Source organism: Taudactylus pleione, unplaced genomic scaffold (assembly GCF_031769625.1).
Source record: "Taudactylus pleione unplaced genomic scaffold, aTauple2 ptg000061l, whole genome shotgun sequence".
Taxonomy (NCBI): Eukaryota; Metazoa; Chordata; class Amphibia; order Anura; family Myobatrachidae; genus Taudactylus; species Taudactylus pleione.
Genome location: NW_028284463.1, coordinates 13,701,521 through 13,720,736, shown reverse-complemented (window position 1 = coordinate 13,720,736; position 19,216 = coordinate 13,701,521). Strand labels below are relative to the sequence as shown.

The window sequence follows — 19,216 nt, the reverse complement described above, 5'->3', positions numbered from 1 at the left end:
AATGACATCAGCAACAAACTTCCCTATTGTCCTGTTTATTCTGGGGGGGTATAAATATGTGTGCACGAACGCTGGTTCTCAGTCTTCGTGCTGAACGCTGTATGACTAGGGGTCTCTTGCTGATGCCTATCTCCGGGTATGGAAGCGCTGCGTATGTATACTGTACTTGGGTCTGTATAATTTCCTTTTGTGCCTAAATTGTGTCTAGATCAATTGCGTGTAACTGTCTGAACTTTTACCTGAATAACACTTGTGCTTTGGAACCACAGATTCCACGTCTAAGTCTTTATTTATGGTATGACTGCGTACGCAAATTAGCGTCATCCTCAGAAGGTATAGGCAGGATATTAGAAAGTATAGACAGGTGTGTATAGAGGTTCTGATCCAGTATCGTTAGTTGGGACCACGTAGTGAAGTAACTTACCTGCTCACACGGTACATACGTCTATCGATATTTCAACAAAGGGTGGAGTGGCCACATGCAGGGTTTGCCTGCAACCGCTTTGTGCTGAAAGATCGCTATCCTTCTCCGTGTGAATCAAGGAAGCTGACTAGAATCCAGGGACAAGAGAGGAAAAAGTCTGTTTTCCTCTGTTGATAGAACCTTACGTTTAAAGGGGTGTCGTAGTACTGAGTACGCGGCTAAGTCGCAGGTTTGCGCATAGCAAAGACGCACTTTTGCGTACGCAGTTAAAAAGTCATTCTACGGTTGTGTGGTAGTCGCATTATTGTGTATGCGACAGGTCGCACTATAGCGTATACGTACTTCCGGTTGTGCTGCCACGTGTTTGAATGAAGCCATTGAGGTTTACATTTTTTTTCTATTACCAATATCTGGGTTAAAGTGTATTTTTCTGCGCAGGAAAAAAGTGTGTAACAGTGAATATTTGTTGAACAAAGTTAAGGGTATCGTATGATCCTTAAGGGCTAGGTGCAAGGGTTAGTCTAGCCGCTCGGTAAGCAGCTATACCATTCTATACACAGTAGCAGGTGTACATGTTGTCTTTGTTGTAGAGAGTTGCGTGAGAGTAGCCGACATATAAACTCTCATAGGTGTGGAAGTTGCTTACTAAATCTTATCCAGGTGTGTGGGCGCCGCCGACTTAAATCGTCCACAGGTAAGTGAAAGTGTCTTGATTGTCTTTCACCGGTTTAAATCTTTATTGAAAAGCGTAGGAGTTGTCTCAGAATGGGAGCCACGCAAACAGTAGAGATGTTAGGCAATGATGTGCTGCTAATGGAGGCGCCGATTGGATCGGCCCGTCGTATCTTGCATACCAAGTACGGTACTTAAGCAATAAGGTATTGTGATTTATGGTTTAATATGACGAGGAAGAGTGTTAGACCGTTTCCCAGAATTGGTAGTTTTGATAAAAATGTGTTAGACTATGTCCGGGATCACATCAGTTTGATGCGCTCCCGAGAGAAAAAGGTTAAATATTTTGAATGTTTAAAACTGTGGCAGCATGAGGGGGATGCGTGGCTTAGAAATGTGCAAGCGACGCAAACTAGCGTCGCGAGCGAATTGCCAGAAAATACATCCGCGACGCTAAATTGCAATACAGGCGAGCCGCAAATTGGCTCGCATGTGCGGCAAGGTAGTGTTGTGGAGAGTATTGCCAGCAGTTCACGCTCACCTCCCCCACCTTATGTGGATGGAGGTGCAAGTACAGTTACCAAAAATACTCATAAAAATTTAACAAGCAACTTGTACTCTCTCTTAAGCAACTATAAAGAAAATGTTCATGATGCGGATGATGAGCCTATTGTAATGTCTGCCATTTCCCATGCTGTGCAGATGATAGATGCTACATCGCCACAATCACGAGTGGTGCCGCCATCTCCATCGGTAACAGCAAGGGAAGTGTTAGTGTCCTCTGCACCCGTAGAGGAAGTTGTTCATACCATACGTAGCAGCAGCAGACTAAACCCCCAGCCAGGTAATCAGGTCAGAGGTAGCAGTGCTACCGATCTGCATCCCATTCGGACAATAACTGTTCCAAATGGAAATGCAGACGCAAACGGTATAGTGCCCACGAGGGAAGTAGTAATGCATTGTCCTTGGACCAGGCTTGCCTACCCTCCCGAGTTGGTCGGGAGCCTCCCGAATATCGGGTGCCGCTCCCGACCCCCCGGAAAGGCAGGCAAGCCTCCCGGCTGCCGCCTACCCCCCCAGACTACTAGTAAAACCCCCCGCTGCCGGGGGGCCCAATGACGCGATTCGCGCTGAATCGCGTCATCGAGGCTCCGCCCCCTGCTTTACAATGCCTTTTTTCTGGCATTGTGAAGAGGGGGCGGGGCCACGATGACGCGATCGGGCGGGCACGCCCCCGGCCCCGCCCCCAAAACGGCATCACACGCCCCCCACAGAATGCAGGCATTCAGCTCCCTCCCGGAAGGAGGGAGCTGAATGTCGGCAAGTATGCCTTGGACAAGAGCAGAACTAAATTCCATCATAAATGATTTCCCCGATCCCAAAAAGGAATTAGCCAAATGTCAAAGATTTTTGAGGAATTTGGGTAGTTCACATGAACCCACTAATAAAGATTGGCGTGTGGTGTTAAGGGCCTGTCTGCCACGCAATACCGACGTAACAAAATTTATCACGGATTGTGTATTGGATGGTGACGTTCCCTTAACAGACCAAGTAAACCAAGGTAACATTTCCCGCATTGTAACTCAATTGGGTATATATTTTCCAGTAGTAGTTAACTGGAACAAAATTTTCACCATTAAGCAGAAAGAGAGTGAGACTGCAGAAGATTATTGCGATCGGGCTCTGCAGGCTATCACCCAGTACACTGGGATAGAGGATATTAAAGATAGCACTCACCACAGGGGAATGATAGTTACGGTACTTGTGGACGGTCTGAAAGATAGTTTAAAAACTCGGGTACAGACCTCACAGCCTGGCTAGCGGGGACTCACAATAGATACCCTCATAGAAACCGCCATTGAACATGATAAAAACTTCTCCAAAAAGAGAGAAGCCCAGAGCGAAAAACTAATGGCTGTCAGTATACAAGCTCTGGAGGGAATGACGGTAACATCACAGCCAGCAGACGCACTTGCACACACACTCACGTCTGAACAAGTATGTGCTCTCACTAACCCCACTCAACAACAAACACAACTCTATCCCACTAACCCGATGCAACCACAGGTCCCAGGCTATCCACCAACTTCTTATCCCCCACAATACCCTTACCCTCCCTATCCTTACCCATATCCACCACCTTTACTCTCTGCGCAAACCTCACAACACCAGTGGCGTAACTAGGGCAGGGCGAGCGGGGTGCGTGCCCTGGGCGCCGTTGGACCGGCAGCGCGGGGGAGGGCCGCTGGACACGGTACCGGCCCGCCCGCCCTAGTCAGCCAGTGTAGCGCCGACCGCAATGAGTGCGGTCAGCGCTACACATTTACACAGGACCGGCGCTAGGCTTCCAGCGCCAGTCCTGTGCTTCACACCTGAGCCTGTTCCCTCCCCCTGAGCGCTTTCCCAATAGCGTTAGGAGGTGGGCTCAGGCTGTGCATAACACACGCATCGCCGCCAGCGCTGGCGGCGATGCGTGTGTTAAACAGCAGCCAATGAGAGTCAGATAGACTCTCATTGACTGCTGCAGCACCCACTGCAAGAGCCGGACTTCCGTCCGGCTCCTGCAGTGGGTAATGCGACTGACATCATGACGTCTGTCCCATAATGCTGAGCACGCCAGCCCGGGCGGGAGCGGCATCACGGACAGGAGCAGGAGCAGGGATTCAGGTAAGTATATATATATATATATATATATATATATATATTTTTTAACCTATCTGCACAATGGGGGAGGGGGGTGGCTACTACTGGGGGGACCTCTACTGGGGGAGGGGTGGCTACTACTGGGGGCGCCATTGGGAGGACCTCTACTGGGGGGGCTACTCTACTGGGGACTACTACTTGGGGGGAACTACCACTGGGGGCATTATAAAAGGGGCCTACTACTAGAGGCACTGCACTCAGGGGACCACTACTGGGGGTAATAATAGGAAGGGCCACTACAGGGGGCACTAGATAGGGGGGATCACTACAGGGTGCCTGCATACGGGGACCACTACTGGGAAAACTGCATGGGGGGGACTACTGCTGGGGGCACTATATAAAGGGCACTGCATAGAGGGGGGGGACTACTACTGGGGGCACCATATAAAGGGCACTGCATAAGGGGATACCGCTACTGGGCGCACTGCATTGTGGGGACTGCTACTGGGGGCACTGCATAAGGGGGAACACTACATGGGGCACTGCATTTGGGGGGCCACTACTGGGGGTACTGAGTAAGATTAACTAATTGGGGGCTGTATAAGGGGGACCACTACTGGGGATACTGTATAAGGGGCACTACTATGGGCCTGCATAAGAGGGACCACAACTGCATGCTGGGGGTACTGTATAAGGGGTACTACTGGGGTTAAGGTGCATATGGATAGGAATGTTCAGTTTGAAAATAAAGGGGTGTGTCATGTTGACACGCCCCATTTTTAAGTGACCACGCCCATTTTTGCTGCGCGTGCCTTTGGCGTGCGCACATCGGGGGGAGGGGGGGGAGCTCCCTTTTCAAATTTGACCTGGGCTCCAAATACCCTAGTTACACCACTGCACAACACCACATGTCTTCACCCGAAATACGAACATGTTTTAACTGTAAACAAACAGGACACTTAAGTAGAAACTGTACAGTAAAAGGAGTAGGGATCCCACACCAGGGAAGACCTAGATATCCCCATAAGGGATATGCACAGAGGACAGCAAATGTTTAGCAGGCACCAGCTCCAATTGTAGCCGTAAATGCTTTATTGGAGAATGGTAGCCAACGCTAGGGGTCAGGTCATACCTGTAGTCTACAGATGGTCAGGTTAACGGGAAGTACTAGGGAAGAACCGGTCATGATGGTTGATGTAGCTGGTACTGAATATCCTTTTCTTGTAGACACAGGGGTGACCAGGTCGGTGACAAAATCTCCCGTTAATTTGCAGGTGACCAACGAGACAGTACCAACAATGGGTGTAACAGGTAAAGTGGAACATTGGGCCTGATTCAGAGCCGCTCGTAAGCGGCCACTCGTAAGCGGCCGCTCGTTCGCTCCGAGCGATGTTCGCACAACTGCGCATGCGTATGGGTTGTAATACGCATGCGCGAACCAGTCATTGCGCTCAGAAACTGTGTGCTCGCAAAATAGCGAATGCCTGCTAATTTGAGTGACAGAATGAGGCGTTTGTGGGTGGTAACAGGGGAAGGTTCTTGAAAACGGGGAGTGGAGATCCGAACGCAGGCGTGCCAAAAGGTCAAAACGGGCATTTTAAGGGTGTGCATAATTAACAAAGCAGCGTCATCGACCACGTCACTTGGTTGTTTCTTAGCCTGAACTGGTCGCATGATTGCGGTAGGAAAATCCAACCAGAAGCACTGCGAGCAGTTCAGACGCCTTTCGATGTACTCAATTAATCAAATAAATAGCGGAGATAACGTAGGATGTGAGCGGCCAGGGGGCGTCTTTACAAAATAGTGAGCGCATATTTCGTTCGCTCGCTCAGACATAGAGGCGTCAACAGACCGCAAAGAGCGAGCGCTCAATTTAAATAGCCAGCCCCTTTTTCTAAACGAGCGAGCGCAAATAGCGTACGGCTCTGAATCAGGCCCATTATCCTTTAACTAAGTCCAAAGAGGTTACTATTGGGCCGTTGCATACCAGGCATTCTTTTCTCCTGGCTGCTGCGGCTCCTACTAACCTACTGGGCAGAGACTTGTTATGTAAGATGGGATGTGTTATATATTGCACCCCTGATGGTGTATTTTTAGATATCCCAGAGAGAATGGTATACGAGGTGCGGGATATGTTAGACACTCCTCAAAGGATAATGTATCACTCTACAGTTTTAAAAGAAACTCCATCACAGGTAGACAAAATGTTGTCCCTAATTCCAGATTCCCTTTGGACTAAAGATGGACAGGACACTGGATTAATGGCAAATGTAAGCCCAGTAATGGTAAATTTAAAAAACGGAAGGCAAGCTCCAAAAATTCCCCAGTACCCACTAAAACAGGAGGTAGAATTAGGGGTTTTTCCAATAATTGAGCGATTATTACAACAGGGAATTTTAGTCCGTACAGCTAGTGTAGCCAACAGTCCCATCTTCCCGGTAAAGAAGAGTGGTGGGAGGGGTTATAGGCTGGTACAAGACCTTAGAGGTGTTAATAAGGTAGTAGAGAGCCTGTAGTGCCAAATCCAGCTGTCATTTTGATGCAGATCCCACCAAATGCAACCCATTTCACTGTCATTGACCTCTGTTCAGCTTTCTTCTCTGTGCCTCTCCATCCTGACTGTCAGTATCTATTCGCATTTACATACAGAGGTTTACAATACACATGGACACGATTACCCCAAGGTTTCATAGACAGCCCCAGTATCTTCTCCAAGGCATTGCACGACTGTTTACAATCTTTTCAACCTGCCAATGGATCTGTTCTAATACAATATGTGGACGATTTATTGCTATGTTCTGACTCGTTTATGTCATGTTTGAATGATACTATACTTTTGTTACTTCATCTCTCACAAACAGGACACAAGGTGGCTAAGGACAAACTACAGCCGTGCCAATCCAGAGTAAAATATTTGGGACACTGCCTAACCCAGGGGTTACGACACCTCACAACAGATAGAATCCAGGCCATACAAAACATGACACTGCCGCAGAATCAACAGCAAATTTGTACCTTCTTGGGAATGTGTGGATATTGTAGAATGTGGATACCAGGTTTTTCTATTTTGGCCTTACCTTTACAGGAATTAGTCTCTTCCTCAAAACCTGATCGTGTCATACACACAGAGGAATCAGAACAGGCTTTCCTTAATCTTAAGGATAGTCTGACAAGAGCTCCTGCATTGGAAATACCTGATTCTGAAAAACCTTTTGATTTGTATTGTATGGAAGCTGATGGTTGTGCTGCAGGTGTCCTTACACAAAAACATGGTGATGCCAGTAGGCCTGTAGCATACTACAGTGCCCAATTGGACACAGTAGCAAGATCACTTCCCACCTGTTTGAGAAGTGTAGCAGCTACCGCTCTATTGGTGAGTAAAAGTGAGGAATAGTATTGGGCCATGATATGATTGTGTACACTCCTCATGCTGTATCTGCTCTGTTGAGCTCAAACCAGACATGTCTCCTCGGCTAGGTTCACCAAATGGGAACTAGCTCTAATCGCTCCTGCAAATATTACCGTTAAACATTGCAGTACGCTGAATCCAGCAATATATCTACCATATGTACAACATGATGTACAAAGGGTGGAAGGAGAGGAGTTGCTGGCGGGAGGTGAGTTCGGCAGACATAATGATACGCACGATTGTATGACATATCTGAATCAGACCTTTACTGCTAGACCTGACATACATGACACACCTTTAGAGAATGTGGATGTAACTTTTTATACGGATGGGAGTTGTCATAGACAAACAGACACAGGTGAATTATGTACAGGTTATGATGTTGTAAATGACACAGACATCATAGAAGCTAAACCTCTCGGTCCTCCTCACTCAGCCCAGGTGGCAGAGTTAGTAGCACTGACTAGAGCATGTAAACTGGCAGCAGGCAAATCTGCTAACATTGACACTGACTCGAGGTATGCGTTCGGGGTGGTGCACGATTTTGGGGCTCTATGGCATCCGAGAAATTTTATGACAGCAGCAGGCACACCAGTTGCACATTCCCGACACATAAAACATCTTTTAGAAGCAATCCAACTGCCCAAAGCAGTGGCAGTAATTAAATGCAAAGCCCACACATGTGAGGATGGCCCGGTGTCACTGGGCAACAACAGAGCTGATGAAGCTGCAAAATGGGTAGCAGGGTTAAAAATGTTTTCTCCAACTGCAACAATTATGTCATTACAAACTATTGATATGCTGAAATTAATTGAGATGCAAAATTTGTGTTCAATTCAGGAAAAGTCCATTTGGAAGTCCAAGGGATGTGGGCAAGAGTCCTCTGGGCTCTGGAGGGACGGACATGGTAAGCCAGTAGCCCCCAAGGCATATTACCCCAGCCTGGCTTAGGCAGCATACGGTCTGACTCATCTGGGTAAACAGGGTATGTGCAAGTTGGTGAGGGCATACTGGTGCGCACCAGGTTTTTCTTCACAAGCAGAGAAGATAGCAATGTCCTGTCTGACCTGCTTGAGAAAGAACATATAGAAAGCAATCCCTACCGAACCGTCCCACATTCCACCAACTGATGGACCTTTCCAGGTGATACAAATTGATTTCATCCAATTACCACCCTGCAGGAACCTTAAGTATGTATTAGTGTGCACAGACGTATTTTCTAACTGGGTTGAGGCCTACCCAGCGGCCACTAATACTGCTGCATTTACTGCCAAGAAAATAGTTCAGGAATTTGTATGTAGGTACGGTATCCCTAAAATCATCGAGAGTGTAGGGGTAATCATTTCACATGTGATGTTTTTCAAAATATGTGTAAGCTGATGGGTATTAATAGCCGACTTTACACCCCCTACCGACTGCAAGCCAGTGCCAAAGTAGAGAGGATGAACGGGACTATTAAAAATAAGCTAAGTAAAATCATGACTGAGACTGGACTAGGATGGCCAGAAGCGTTACCTTTGGTCCTACATAGCATAAGGACCACTCCTAGACCTCCTCTGAATCTGTCCCTATTTGAAATATTGTTCGGTAGACAACCTCATTTGACTATAAGTCCACAGGAAGATCTAAAGGGTAACAACGAGGTAACTGTGAAGTATCTTATATCAATGAGTAAGCAGTTAAAGCAACAGCAGCAGAAACTGAAATTGTTGTCCAATGACATGCCTGAAATTAACTGTCATGATGTTGAACCAGGAGAATATGTAATGATCAGAAATTTCTTGCGTTCAGGTTGTTTGACTGATCGGTGGGAAGGTCCGTACCAGGTGCTGCTGACGAGTACTACATCTTTGAAGGTGGCTGAGAGAGGTACCTGGGTCCATTCCACTCACTGCAAAAAGGTCAATCAACCGGTGGAGAAACAAGTCGGAGACAAAGCTGATAGCGTGGACCTGTCGCTCGCGAGCTTGTTCCGGGAGGATTGAAAAGGTCGTAGTAAGATACCTGAACTGAGAGAAATTTGCAGGTCTTGTTGTGACAATGGACGGGCCTGCTGTGTTCATTTTCATATTCTCTTTTAGAGTGTTCACCATCCTGGTCAGTCCGGGGATATCCAGTGTCTGTGATGGGGACCGATTGAGGAAACAGGAGCTGATGGCAGTGCTGATGGAGTGGAATCAGGAGGAGTGCAATGCCAATCAGGGAGTGTCTGACCAATCTTAGTACTGTTATTGTTAAGAGAGCTGTCATTCCGGATACTCGGGGAAGGTGTGGAGGTTTATCATCTGAAGATTCCTGTATTTGTGAGCTTTGTGGGTCCCTAGTTGATGAGAACTGTATTAAACGGTGCCAACCTAAATATAATCCGTACTGGGGTGGGTATCCTCTAGAGGATTATCATAGCATGGTAGGCAAGGTGTTAAATCAAACCGATTGCTGGGTGTGTTCACATGTGCCACAGGGACAGCATAATGTAGGTTTGGTGCCATTTCCGCTGAATATCATGGAAATTTTAGAATTGCAAAAAGGGAAAACATTGGATGGAAAATTCCTCTCATCCAAACCACCTCATTTCAAACTCCATCAATTCCAAGTAGATAGATCACTTTTGTGTCTAAACATAACCAACCCCAATAAACCCGGGAGTTGGGAAGTGACGGGGAATAATCAGACGATGACCTTCTCACAAAGAGCTGATAATGAGTCCATAGACCATGACCTGCTGCGCTCCATTAAGTCTGGTGGGAAACATTTTAGGTATCGGTATACATTGAGTTCCATCAAAGAAACTATTGGTAAGGTGCCAAATGGTTATTGTGCTCAAATAATACAGCCAGAAACTTGCATGCACCAGATGGAAGAACCAGAAATAGGATTGTTTGCAAGGGAATTGTGCTTAATGATAATGATGCATACCATTCCTTATGTTCTCCCTGATAATGTATATTTCATCTGTGGAAGAAAAGCGTATAAATGGCTCTCCCCGAGTTCCGAAGGTTTGTGTTACCTGGGAAGAATAGTCCCAGAAGTTATGACCCTCACACATGTTGAAATGCTGGGTATACATAAAAACACACCGTCACCATATCTTCACACACAATATGAACACAGAGGCAAAAGAAATATGGTACCTGGTGATATACATAAAGCCACTCAGTTAATCAGTGAGACAACTGGCTTTCAAGTTCTGGTCACATTGGACCCCACCAGGATCGCTCGGGGTACATTAAATTTTAGATATATCCAGGAACTTGCCAAATTGATAGATAATATCACCGAGATGTACGATGACACATTCAGGTATACTGGGAGAGAATTGCAAGCGTACAAGAAAGAACTGGTGCAACACAGGCTAGTGTTGAATTATTTAACTACTGTTACTGGAGGGTATTGCGTAACATTGGCCACCCAATTTGGAGTAAAATGTTGCACCTATGTCACCAATGATACCAGCGACCCTAAGGAGGTGATAGACCAGAAGATGGATGAAATTCTGCAGCTAAAATGGGAATTTCATAAGAACCATAACGCTTCAGTGGCTGAAATAGGGGAAAAGATAGAAGGATGGGTGTCATGGCTGAACCCAGTGAGATGGTTCTCAGGTCTAGGGGAATGGGTCCAGGAAGTGATCGCCAGCATAGGCAAATTCTTAATCCTTATACTAATTGTCATCATAATAATTGGCATATGTGTCCGGTGTGTTCCTGTTGTGTTGAAGTGTGGAAAATGTAAAAATAGAGTAAAACGAAAGAATGAAATCATGATGGTGGCCAGTATGAATACCGAGGTAAATACAGAACTGCATTACAACTCTGAGCTAGGAAACACCTTTATTTAATGTATTATATTTAGACAGGCATAGAATGTATTATTGAAATGTTATTCATAGAATACCTCAGATAATGTAAAGTCTCAATTCCCCTTCAAGACTGCTTTTATAAGACTGATGCATTCCCACACCTTTCACATGATCTTCCAAGATCCACGGTGTGCGTATAATAGTAGTTTTATGTCCCCACCCAGGGACACATTATTGATGGACTAAGAACCACCTTGTGCCATCCCATAATAACACCAGATAATATGTAAATGTAAGCCTAAATTAAATTCTAATAGCAGATTGTGATAGCATGTTGTGTGCTATCAAAGGGTGGACTGCCGAAGCTGAATAATTGGCTGAGACAAGTTCAGTTTAAAATGTAATCGCGACGACGCCATCTTGCAACTGGCCGCAAGACGCCATCTTGAAAATGAGATCGCAAGACGCCATTTTGCGAATGGCCGCCTAAGCGCCATTGTAGATAAACTCACATTTTAGTACATGTGGCGATGATACTATTACCGCCATGCGATTGCATTTTTCATCATTTCTCATACACACATTGGCGCTGTTAACTAGTCGCAAATTATTGAATGCATAGACTTTGTATGAAACCGCTGTTTTATTAGTTTTATGCGCACGCATCTGCCCCAAGTTAACTAGCATCCTTATATCAAACCCTGAATACCCACACATTACATATTCACACATAAGGTTCAATAAGCTTTAAAGTGTATGATTTAAGTTGGTTCAGTTAGTTTAAATGCTGAGAAATAAATGTATTTGATAGCTAAGGTATTATACATGCTAAACAAGCCGTGTTTGGTCTTGTACTGATGTGTACTCTTTTTACAGTATTCTGGTGTTATCGGTGGGGAGGTCGCATCATGCAAACTCAAGTTATGGATCGCAGAGCCTACAAGCAACAAAATGTATATTTCATGAACAACTGTTAGGATGTTTCAGGGGGCGGGAAGAGGAAGATCCCCAGCTGTTAGAGGCAGGGAGAGTCTATTTGAACCAGCCTGTTAAATGTGCTGTAACAGATGCTTCTCCCCTGGGAACCAATGACATCAGCAACAAACTTCCCTATTGACCTGTTTATTCTGGGGGGGTATAAATATGTGTGCACGAATGCTGGTTCTCAGTCTTCGTGCTGAATGCTGAATGACTAGGGGTCTCTTGCTGATGCCTATCTCCGGGTATGGAAGCGCTGCGTATGTATACTGTACTTGGGTCTGTATAATTTCCTTTTGCGCCTAAATTGTGTCTAGATCAATTGCGTGTAACTGTCTGAACTTTTACCCGAATAACACTTGTGCTTTGGAACCACAGATTCCACGTCTAAGTCTTTATTTATGGTATGACTGCGTACGCAAATTAGCGTCATCCTCAGAAGGTATAGACAGATGTGTATAGAGGTTCTGATCGAGTATCGTTAGTCTTTGCTTGGAAATGCGCTAACTACCTGGGGGAACTCGCAGAGGCGGGTGCATCTTGTCTCCTTTACAGATGCTGCACATGTGGATGATATAGAAGCAGAATAAGAACAGTCTCTAAACAGGAAAGCAAATCTCATGGGCCCAATAGCAGAATGCTCTTATACTGTTAATGTGCATCTTAAAAACAATGGGGGTCATTCAGACCTGCTTGCGAGCGCAGGACGCTCGCAAGCGGGTCGATGTTGCCCCACTGTGCATGCGCACGACGGAGGGAGCTCCGTCGTGCGCATGCACGAGACCCGGATAGCGACGGGCTCTCCATCGCTCCGGGTCTCGCACCAAAGGGGGCGTGCTGTCGATGTTGATTGACAGCACGCCCCCTTTGGTGGGCGTGCCGGGGGCATGGCTGCCAGATGGAGGCGTTCCCATGGGAACGCCTACCGTCTGAAGCCGGCCCCACTGACATCACTAGTGATGTCAGTGGGAGTGATTTTGGCTCTGATAGAGCCAAAATCACTCCAGGGCTTGCGGCAGCGAGACCCTACCGCAGGGTCTCCGTCGCAAGCCCGATGGTCATGATGGTCTTGACCATCACGACCATCATCATGGACGCTCGCATAAGCTGTTGGTGGCCACCCACAGCTATGCGAGCGTCCAGGAGGATGCTCCATTTTCATGGAGGAGGGCCCTGATTCAGAGTGAGCGCTCTGGTCAGAGTGTTCGGCTCTGAATCAGGCCCAATGTCCCATAATAGCGCTAAACACTGGCCTTCATTCAGAGGCGCTCGCAAGAAGCGAGCGCACGTGCTGAATGAGGGCGGCCGCTTGTTTATGTTTATTTTAGTGCGGCCTCCTGGTCGCTAGCCAAGCTGTGGGTTACCACTTACAGCTTCAGCGACCGACCAGGGTGATGGTCGCGATGGTCAAGACCATCGCAACCATCGAGGCTTGTGACGAGAGCCTAAGGTTGGGTCTCGGCAACCGCAAGCCCCAGGGAGCTTCCTGCTCTCATCGAGCAGGAAGCTCCCCACTGACTTCACTGCTGATGTCAGTGCGGCCGCCCACAAACCGGCAGACGTTCTGTCAGGAACGCCTCTGTTTGTGTAGCCATCCCCCACCCCGCCTACAAAACGGGGCGAGCTGTCGATCAATATCGACAGCCGCCCCTTTTGTAGTGCGCTCCGGAGCGAGAGAATTTCTCTCTCCGGAGCCTACTCCATCGGCCCTACTGCGTACGCGCAGTAGGGCCGATGGGCATACGCAGTGCCTTAACACCGACCCGGTTGCGAGCGCTCAGCGCTTGCGACCGGGTCTGAATGAGACCCACAGTTCCTTTAGAGAAGTTTAACGTATCCAATGAAAATAAAGGTAAGATTTTGACTTTCCTTTTGTTACAGTATATAGGACAATTTCCCATGTTCCAAAACTTGCTCTTTTTCTTTTGTTGCCACTGTATCTTTCTACATATACCTTTCATCCACTCCCAATATATCAGAACAATTTCTCAAAAGTAAACAGAGACAGGCATTGTTGGACACACGGATAACAATTTATTAACACATCACACTCACAAAAGTAATAATGATAAAAGCATATCACCACTCCAAGTGGTTAAAGTAGGGTTCCTCCTACTTCTTGCTTTAGAGTGTCCAAATGGTCTTTAGGTGCAAATTCCACAAGGTAACAATCCCCACAAGATAGTTACCAGCAAGGGGACCCCACAGTTCAGGTAACAGCCACCGGATGCTTAACACGTTTCAGAATAATTCCTTCATCAGAAGCATAGTGGCATTTCAATTATACCACTGTTACATTCAAACAAACTTCCCTCAGGTGGCACTCCCGATTCCCGCCTCTGCGACCGGAAGTGACACACTCGGTGCGACCAGAAGTGTCCATTTGCGTTCCACATCGTATCCCGGAAGTGGTCATTCCCCTGCTCTCGGGATTATGACCAGTTCCGGGATATGAGGTGGAACGCAAATGACAAGTTCTGGTCGCACCGAATGTGTCACTTCCGCTCGCTCCGGGGCTTTGCGAGCGGCCTGGAGGCCGAAACAAACAAGAAAATAACGCCCTGATTCAGAGCAAGTGTTCGCAAACAGCGAGCGCCTCTGAATCAGGCCCATTGTTTTTAAGATTCAAGTTTTTGGGAGCATTTGAAGCCCCCCTTTTTTGGTCCTATAAACAGCAATTTTCTTTTATATTATAACTGCTAATGTGCAGCCTGTGCCAGATTAGTGTGTGTTATTATTATAGATGTCATTGTTTATTTTTTTCTAATAGTTTTCATTTACGTATTGGTGTTAATACAATTTAGATTCCTCTAAAATCAGATTGTATTTCTTTTTACATATATAATATTCATTCTTCAGAATGAGCTGACAATATTATAATAGACAGTTAAGTAGGGTAAATACCTCATACACATCACAAAGTAATACAATCGGGTAGAATATCAGATGGACGCTGTGCTATATTCAGGGGAAATACGGCTACGCATTGCTCTAACTACCGTGCGCGGAGGAGCTGCATAGTGTAACGCATCTATATATTGTATGTGGAAAATGAGCATGTCTTTGCTCTGCATAAAAGTTTGTGCTCTAATGTAAGTTGTACATAGGTGCATGGATGCAACCCAAAATACAGACATACAACCTGGAGTTATTTATTTATTTTATTAATTATTTATTTATTTTTTAATGTCTGTTTTTTCAAACTTTATTTTATTTGCAACACTTATTTAACATTTAAAGCCAATGAAATGACAAAAAAAGGCAATGAGTAACAAAAAAAATAAATAAATGTAAGAACTCATCACAGCTCACAAAAATAGTAATATTTATTATTATTATTATTAATTATTATTATTATTATTATTATTATTATTATTATTATTATTTTGGTTGTTATTATTATTTAACATAATCCTAGAGGATGACTGTTTCACGATGAATAAATAACTTGTGCTGTGGTGATGAGTAAATAACTCATCCTTTAAGACTTTTTTTTATTTTACTTGTGTGTGATAGTTCTAAAAATATAACCAAATTTATTTATTTTTTCTTATTAATTATGCGCTGTAAGTTAAACAAAGGGCGATTTATCCCTAGCGCCATCTAGCGTCCCTGTGTGGAATTGTCAGGATGGGAAAGTGATCTTTCCTATCCGGCGCCACCTAGCGCCCCAAGCTGGGTACTGCAAGCTCCCCTCCCTCCCCTACAGGAGACACAGAGCAGGCTACAAGAATCCAGACAGAGAGACAGCTCCCTGGGAGGATGATGAGAGTGCTCCCTGCAGCATAGGACAGCAGCGGGGACTGTGTGTGGGGGGAGGTCTGTGCTGCTGCATGCTGTGTGGGGGGCGGCAGCAAGGGGATCCCATGCGATGTGAGTGAGCTATGCATTTTGGAAATGGCCAGGCTGAAGCCCTAAGAAAAGATGGCGCCTCCCCCCCTACCCTGGGACTGCGGCTCTGCCCCCTCTTCCTTCTCGCCGCTGGGCTCCTGCTGGGGCTCGGATTGGGGGCAGACTCGGGATGGTGCCAGCCCTGCCCGGGCAACTGCTCGTGTGGCAACGACTCGTGCCTGGTGAACTGCTCGGGTGCGGGGCTGCTGCAGCTGGAGACTGTTCCTGCCAATGTCACCGTCCTGTGAGTATATAAGACCCCGTCCACTCTATACTCTGCCCCCCAATAATAGCCCTCATGGGTTCTCACTTCTCAGGAGTCATTGTCAAACTTTTAGTGTACCCTGCAAAGTTTGTCAAACTTTTTAATTCTTGTTGTCACTTAGTTCTGAGACTTGTGCCTGCACACACTGCTGCTGAGGCTACTATTACTACTAATACTATTATTATTATTATTATTATAGTCATTGTTGCTTTATAGGAAGGGTTAATGAGACCTGTCATCATCCTCTATGCATGCTAGGATGACAGGGTGGTAACCACACTTCTGAGGCGCTTTATGTGACGTTATCCATCCTCCTGGAATTTCCTGTCCAATAATCAGGGCTGTTGTGTCACCAGGAGAAGTTTGCCAATGAGATGCCAACCTGGTCGCCATGAAATTGCGCCATCCCGCTCGCTGTCTTTTACGTGACCACTTTTATTTTCTAAATTGTAGGTCGATTTACAGCTATTTTTATTTTTTATATATTTTTTTTACATTTTGCAGAAAAGTTTAAGTGGCAGAATGCCAGCTGCCCAAGTGCCATGTACAGAGCCAATGCCGTGTTTCCTAATTTATATATATATATATATATATATATATAAAATATATAATTTATTAACAGTTTCTTATATAGGGCAGCATATTCCGATGCGCTTTACAATTGTGAACATTAATAGAACAAAACTGGGTAATAACAGACAGATGTATGGGTAAGAAGATGTATGTATATAACTATATATATATATATTAGGCCTGTTACAAATTTTTTGTATGCCATAGACAGCAGCAACCCCAATGACGGCTGAGATGCCACCACCAGCCTTGACCCTGCAAATGAAGAGAGAGCCATCCTCATTGTATGGACTGTCCTGTCCTCAGAGGTCCAGCAATAGTTTGTGCTTTGATTCCTTTTTAAAAAAAATGTAAGCCTTTTCCTGTAAGATCTTTTTTCTCTAACTGATGAAAACTCCCTGACCGTTTTATCCCGTTGCATTCTCGCCATGGAAACTGGGAAGAAGAATGTGAACTATGTGTAAATGTGCACTGAAGGAATACAAGCCGAGGATCTCCCAGCTGCAACCTGTAAAGTCTTTCCAGCAGTAGCAGCGAGTGGGGCTTTTCCATGGGGTGGTCACCTATAGCTGCCTGCCTGTGGTCTTACTGGGGGAGATGTTTCAAATCTTCAAGAGAGATTATAGTGGTGAAATTGTCAATAGCAACCAATCGGCTTAGAAGGCTGTTAGAAGCTGATTGGTTGGTATGGGCAATGTCTCCACTTCATCTCTCCTGCAGGTTTGATACATCTCCCTCCAGTACAACTTATGCAACACATTAAAGGAAACCCGTTCCCTGGGTGCCTGCGGTGCTAGGTAAGTCTTTTAAAGCGGAGGTCACGGCTAATCCATATATCCTCACTTACCGGCTGCTTTTCTCTTCAATGTACGTTTTTCATAGTGCTTTGCTGTTTCCATATTATAGCACATACAAGTCTATGTCACTCACCATTTTTAAATGGCCGCCAAGATGGCGGGGAACGGGAAGGACCAGTATGTAGCTGGTTCTTAACTTAGCAGCCGGGAAGTTGGGGAGTGAAATCTACGTTTCCAGTCTGGGAGGATGGTGCCGGGCAGTGACAGCTTTTTCCTGCACCACTCGCCAGGCCCATCACTGCCATGTAGAGGCAGCAGTAGCCGACGGGCAAGAAGTTGCCAGCTGTCTGTGCTGTGTGAACGCCAAGGAGATCTTTAAAAACAAATTCCTGAAGAATGACATCATTACATCAGATATAGGTAGAAGCTGGTTGCTGTGGGTATTTCCTCACCACTCCCCCCACTCCAATGGTACTTGACTGACCAAATAACCCAGGTTATTGCCGTGCCAACCCGGAGTCACGGCTCAGTGTAAAAGGGGCCAGGTTTGGATTCCCAGGTCGAGGAACAGCCCGTGTTACCCTGCAGTGTGAACGGGTGACCCAGGTCATCCAGCCCAGGTTCCATTCACAGCATAGGAAGGCGCAGATCCTCAGCGCTTGGAGATGAGGTCTTCTCCAAGCGCCAGCAGGAGAGAACCACTGCACCCGTGTGCAGCGTAAATGCCGCTGACCCCGGAATAACCCGGGTTGGAGCTGCAGTCTAAAAGGGGTCTGTCCCAAGTCTCGCCCATGTTGGAACCATGTTCCAAATCACGGGCCAAACCCAGGATTTTGGTGTAAAAGGAGTAATGGCAAGGTGCTGGAAATATTACTTAGAGATCATGGCTCACGGTGACATGATGGCTTCATTAAGTTGCTCCAGATGTATCGGATGCACATTCATACTGTGTATCCCCCGTTCCAACACGTCCTAGACGTGCCCTATTGTACTGACATCTGGTGGCTTTGGAGATCATTGGTGTACACTGAGCTCATAGTCTTGTTTATGGAACCAGCTTGAGCTGACGTGTGCTGTGTGACATGGCGCCTTCTCCTGCTGGAGATTTGTCGACTGTGTCTGATTACGGATGCACATGGTCTGCAATAGTACCAAGGTAGATGGGTATTATGGGGTCTAATGTGTGCAAAAGAAACCTCCCACTCATCAGTACACCGCCACCACCACCACAAGCCTGATCTTCTGCCTCTTGGCAAGATGGATCCATGTTGTTTAGGACTCTGACCCCACCATCTACATGTTACAGCAGAAATCATGATTTGTCAGACCAGACAACCTATTTCCCATCTTTATCTGTCCAGTGTTGGTGACGCTGTGCCCACTGTAGTCTCCGTTTCCTGTTCTTAGCTGAAAGCAGTGAAACTTTGTTTGGTCTTCTGCTGCTGTAGCCCATCCACTTCAAGGTTCAACGTGCTGGTCATCCGGAAGTGCTGTCCTCCATACTACTGGTGTAGTGCATGGTTAGTTGACCTGTTGTCTCCATCCTGTCAGCATTGACCAGTCTGGCCATTCTCCTTTGACCTTTTCACATTAATCAGGTGTTCTCTGTAAATTCTAGAGACTGTTGTTCATAATAATCCCAGGAGATCAGCAGTTTCTGAGATACCCAGTCCAGCCTATCTGGCACCAGCAATCATTCCGTGGGCAATGTCCCTTCTCCGCTGGAACTCAATGTCTCACCAAGTCATACTTCTCGTGAGTCTCA

At 46.1% G+C, this 19,216-nt stretch overlaps 1 protein-coding gene across 3 annotated transcripts in view; it reads left to right on the top strand.

The window, feature by feature from the left end:
• Window positions 1-15,809: 15,809 nt before the first annotated feature.
• PKD1 (polycystin 1, transient receptor potential channel interacting) overlaps window positions 15,810-19,216 on the top strand; it is a 151,613-nt gene continuing 148,206 nt past the window's right edge. For all 3 annotated transcript variants that reach the window (XM_088464772.1, XM_088464770.1, XM_088464773.1), the window contains exon 1: window positions 15,810-16,060. In XM_088464772.1, coding sequence (XP_088320898.1) covers window positions 15,810-16,060 — 251 coding nt within the window. The remainder of the gene's footprint in view (window positions 16,061-19,216) is intronic.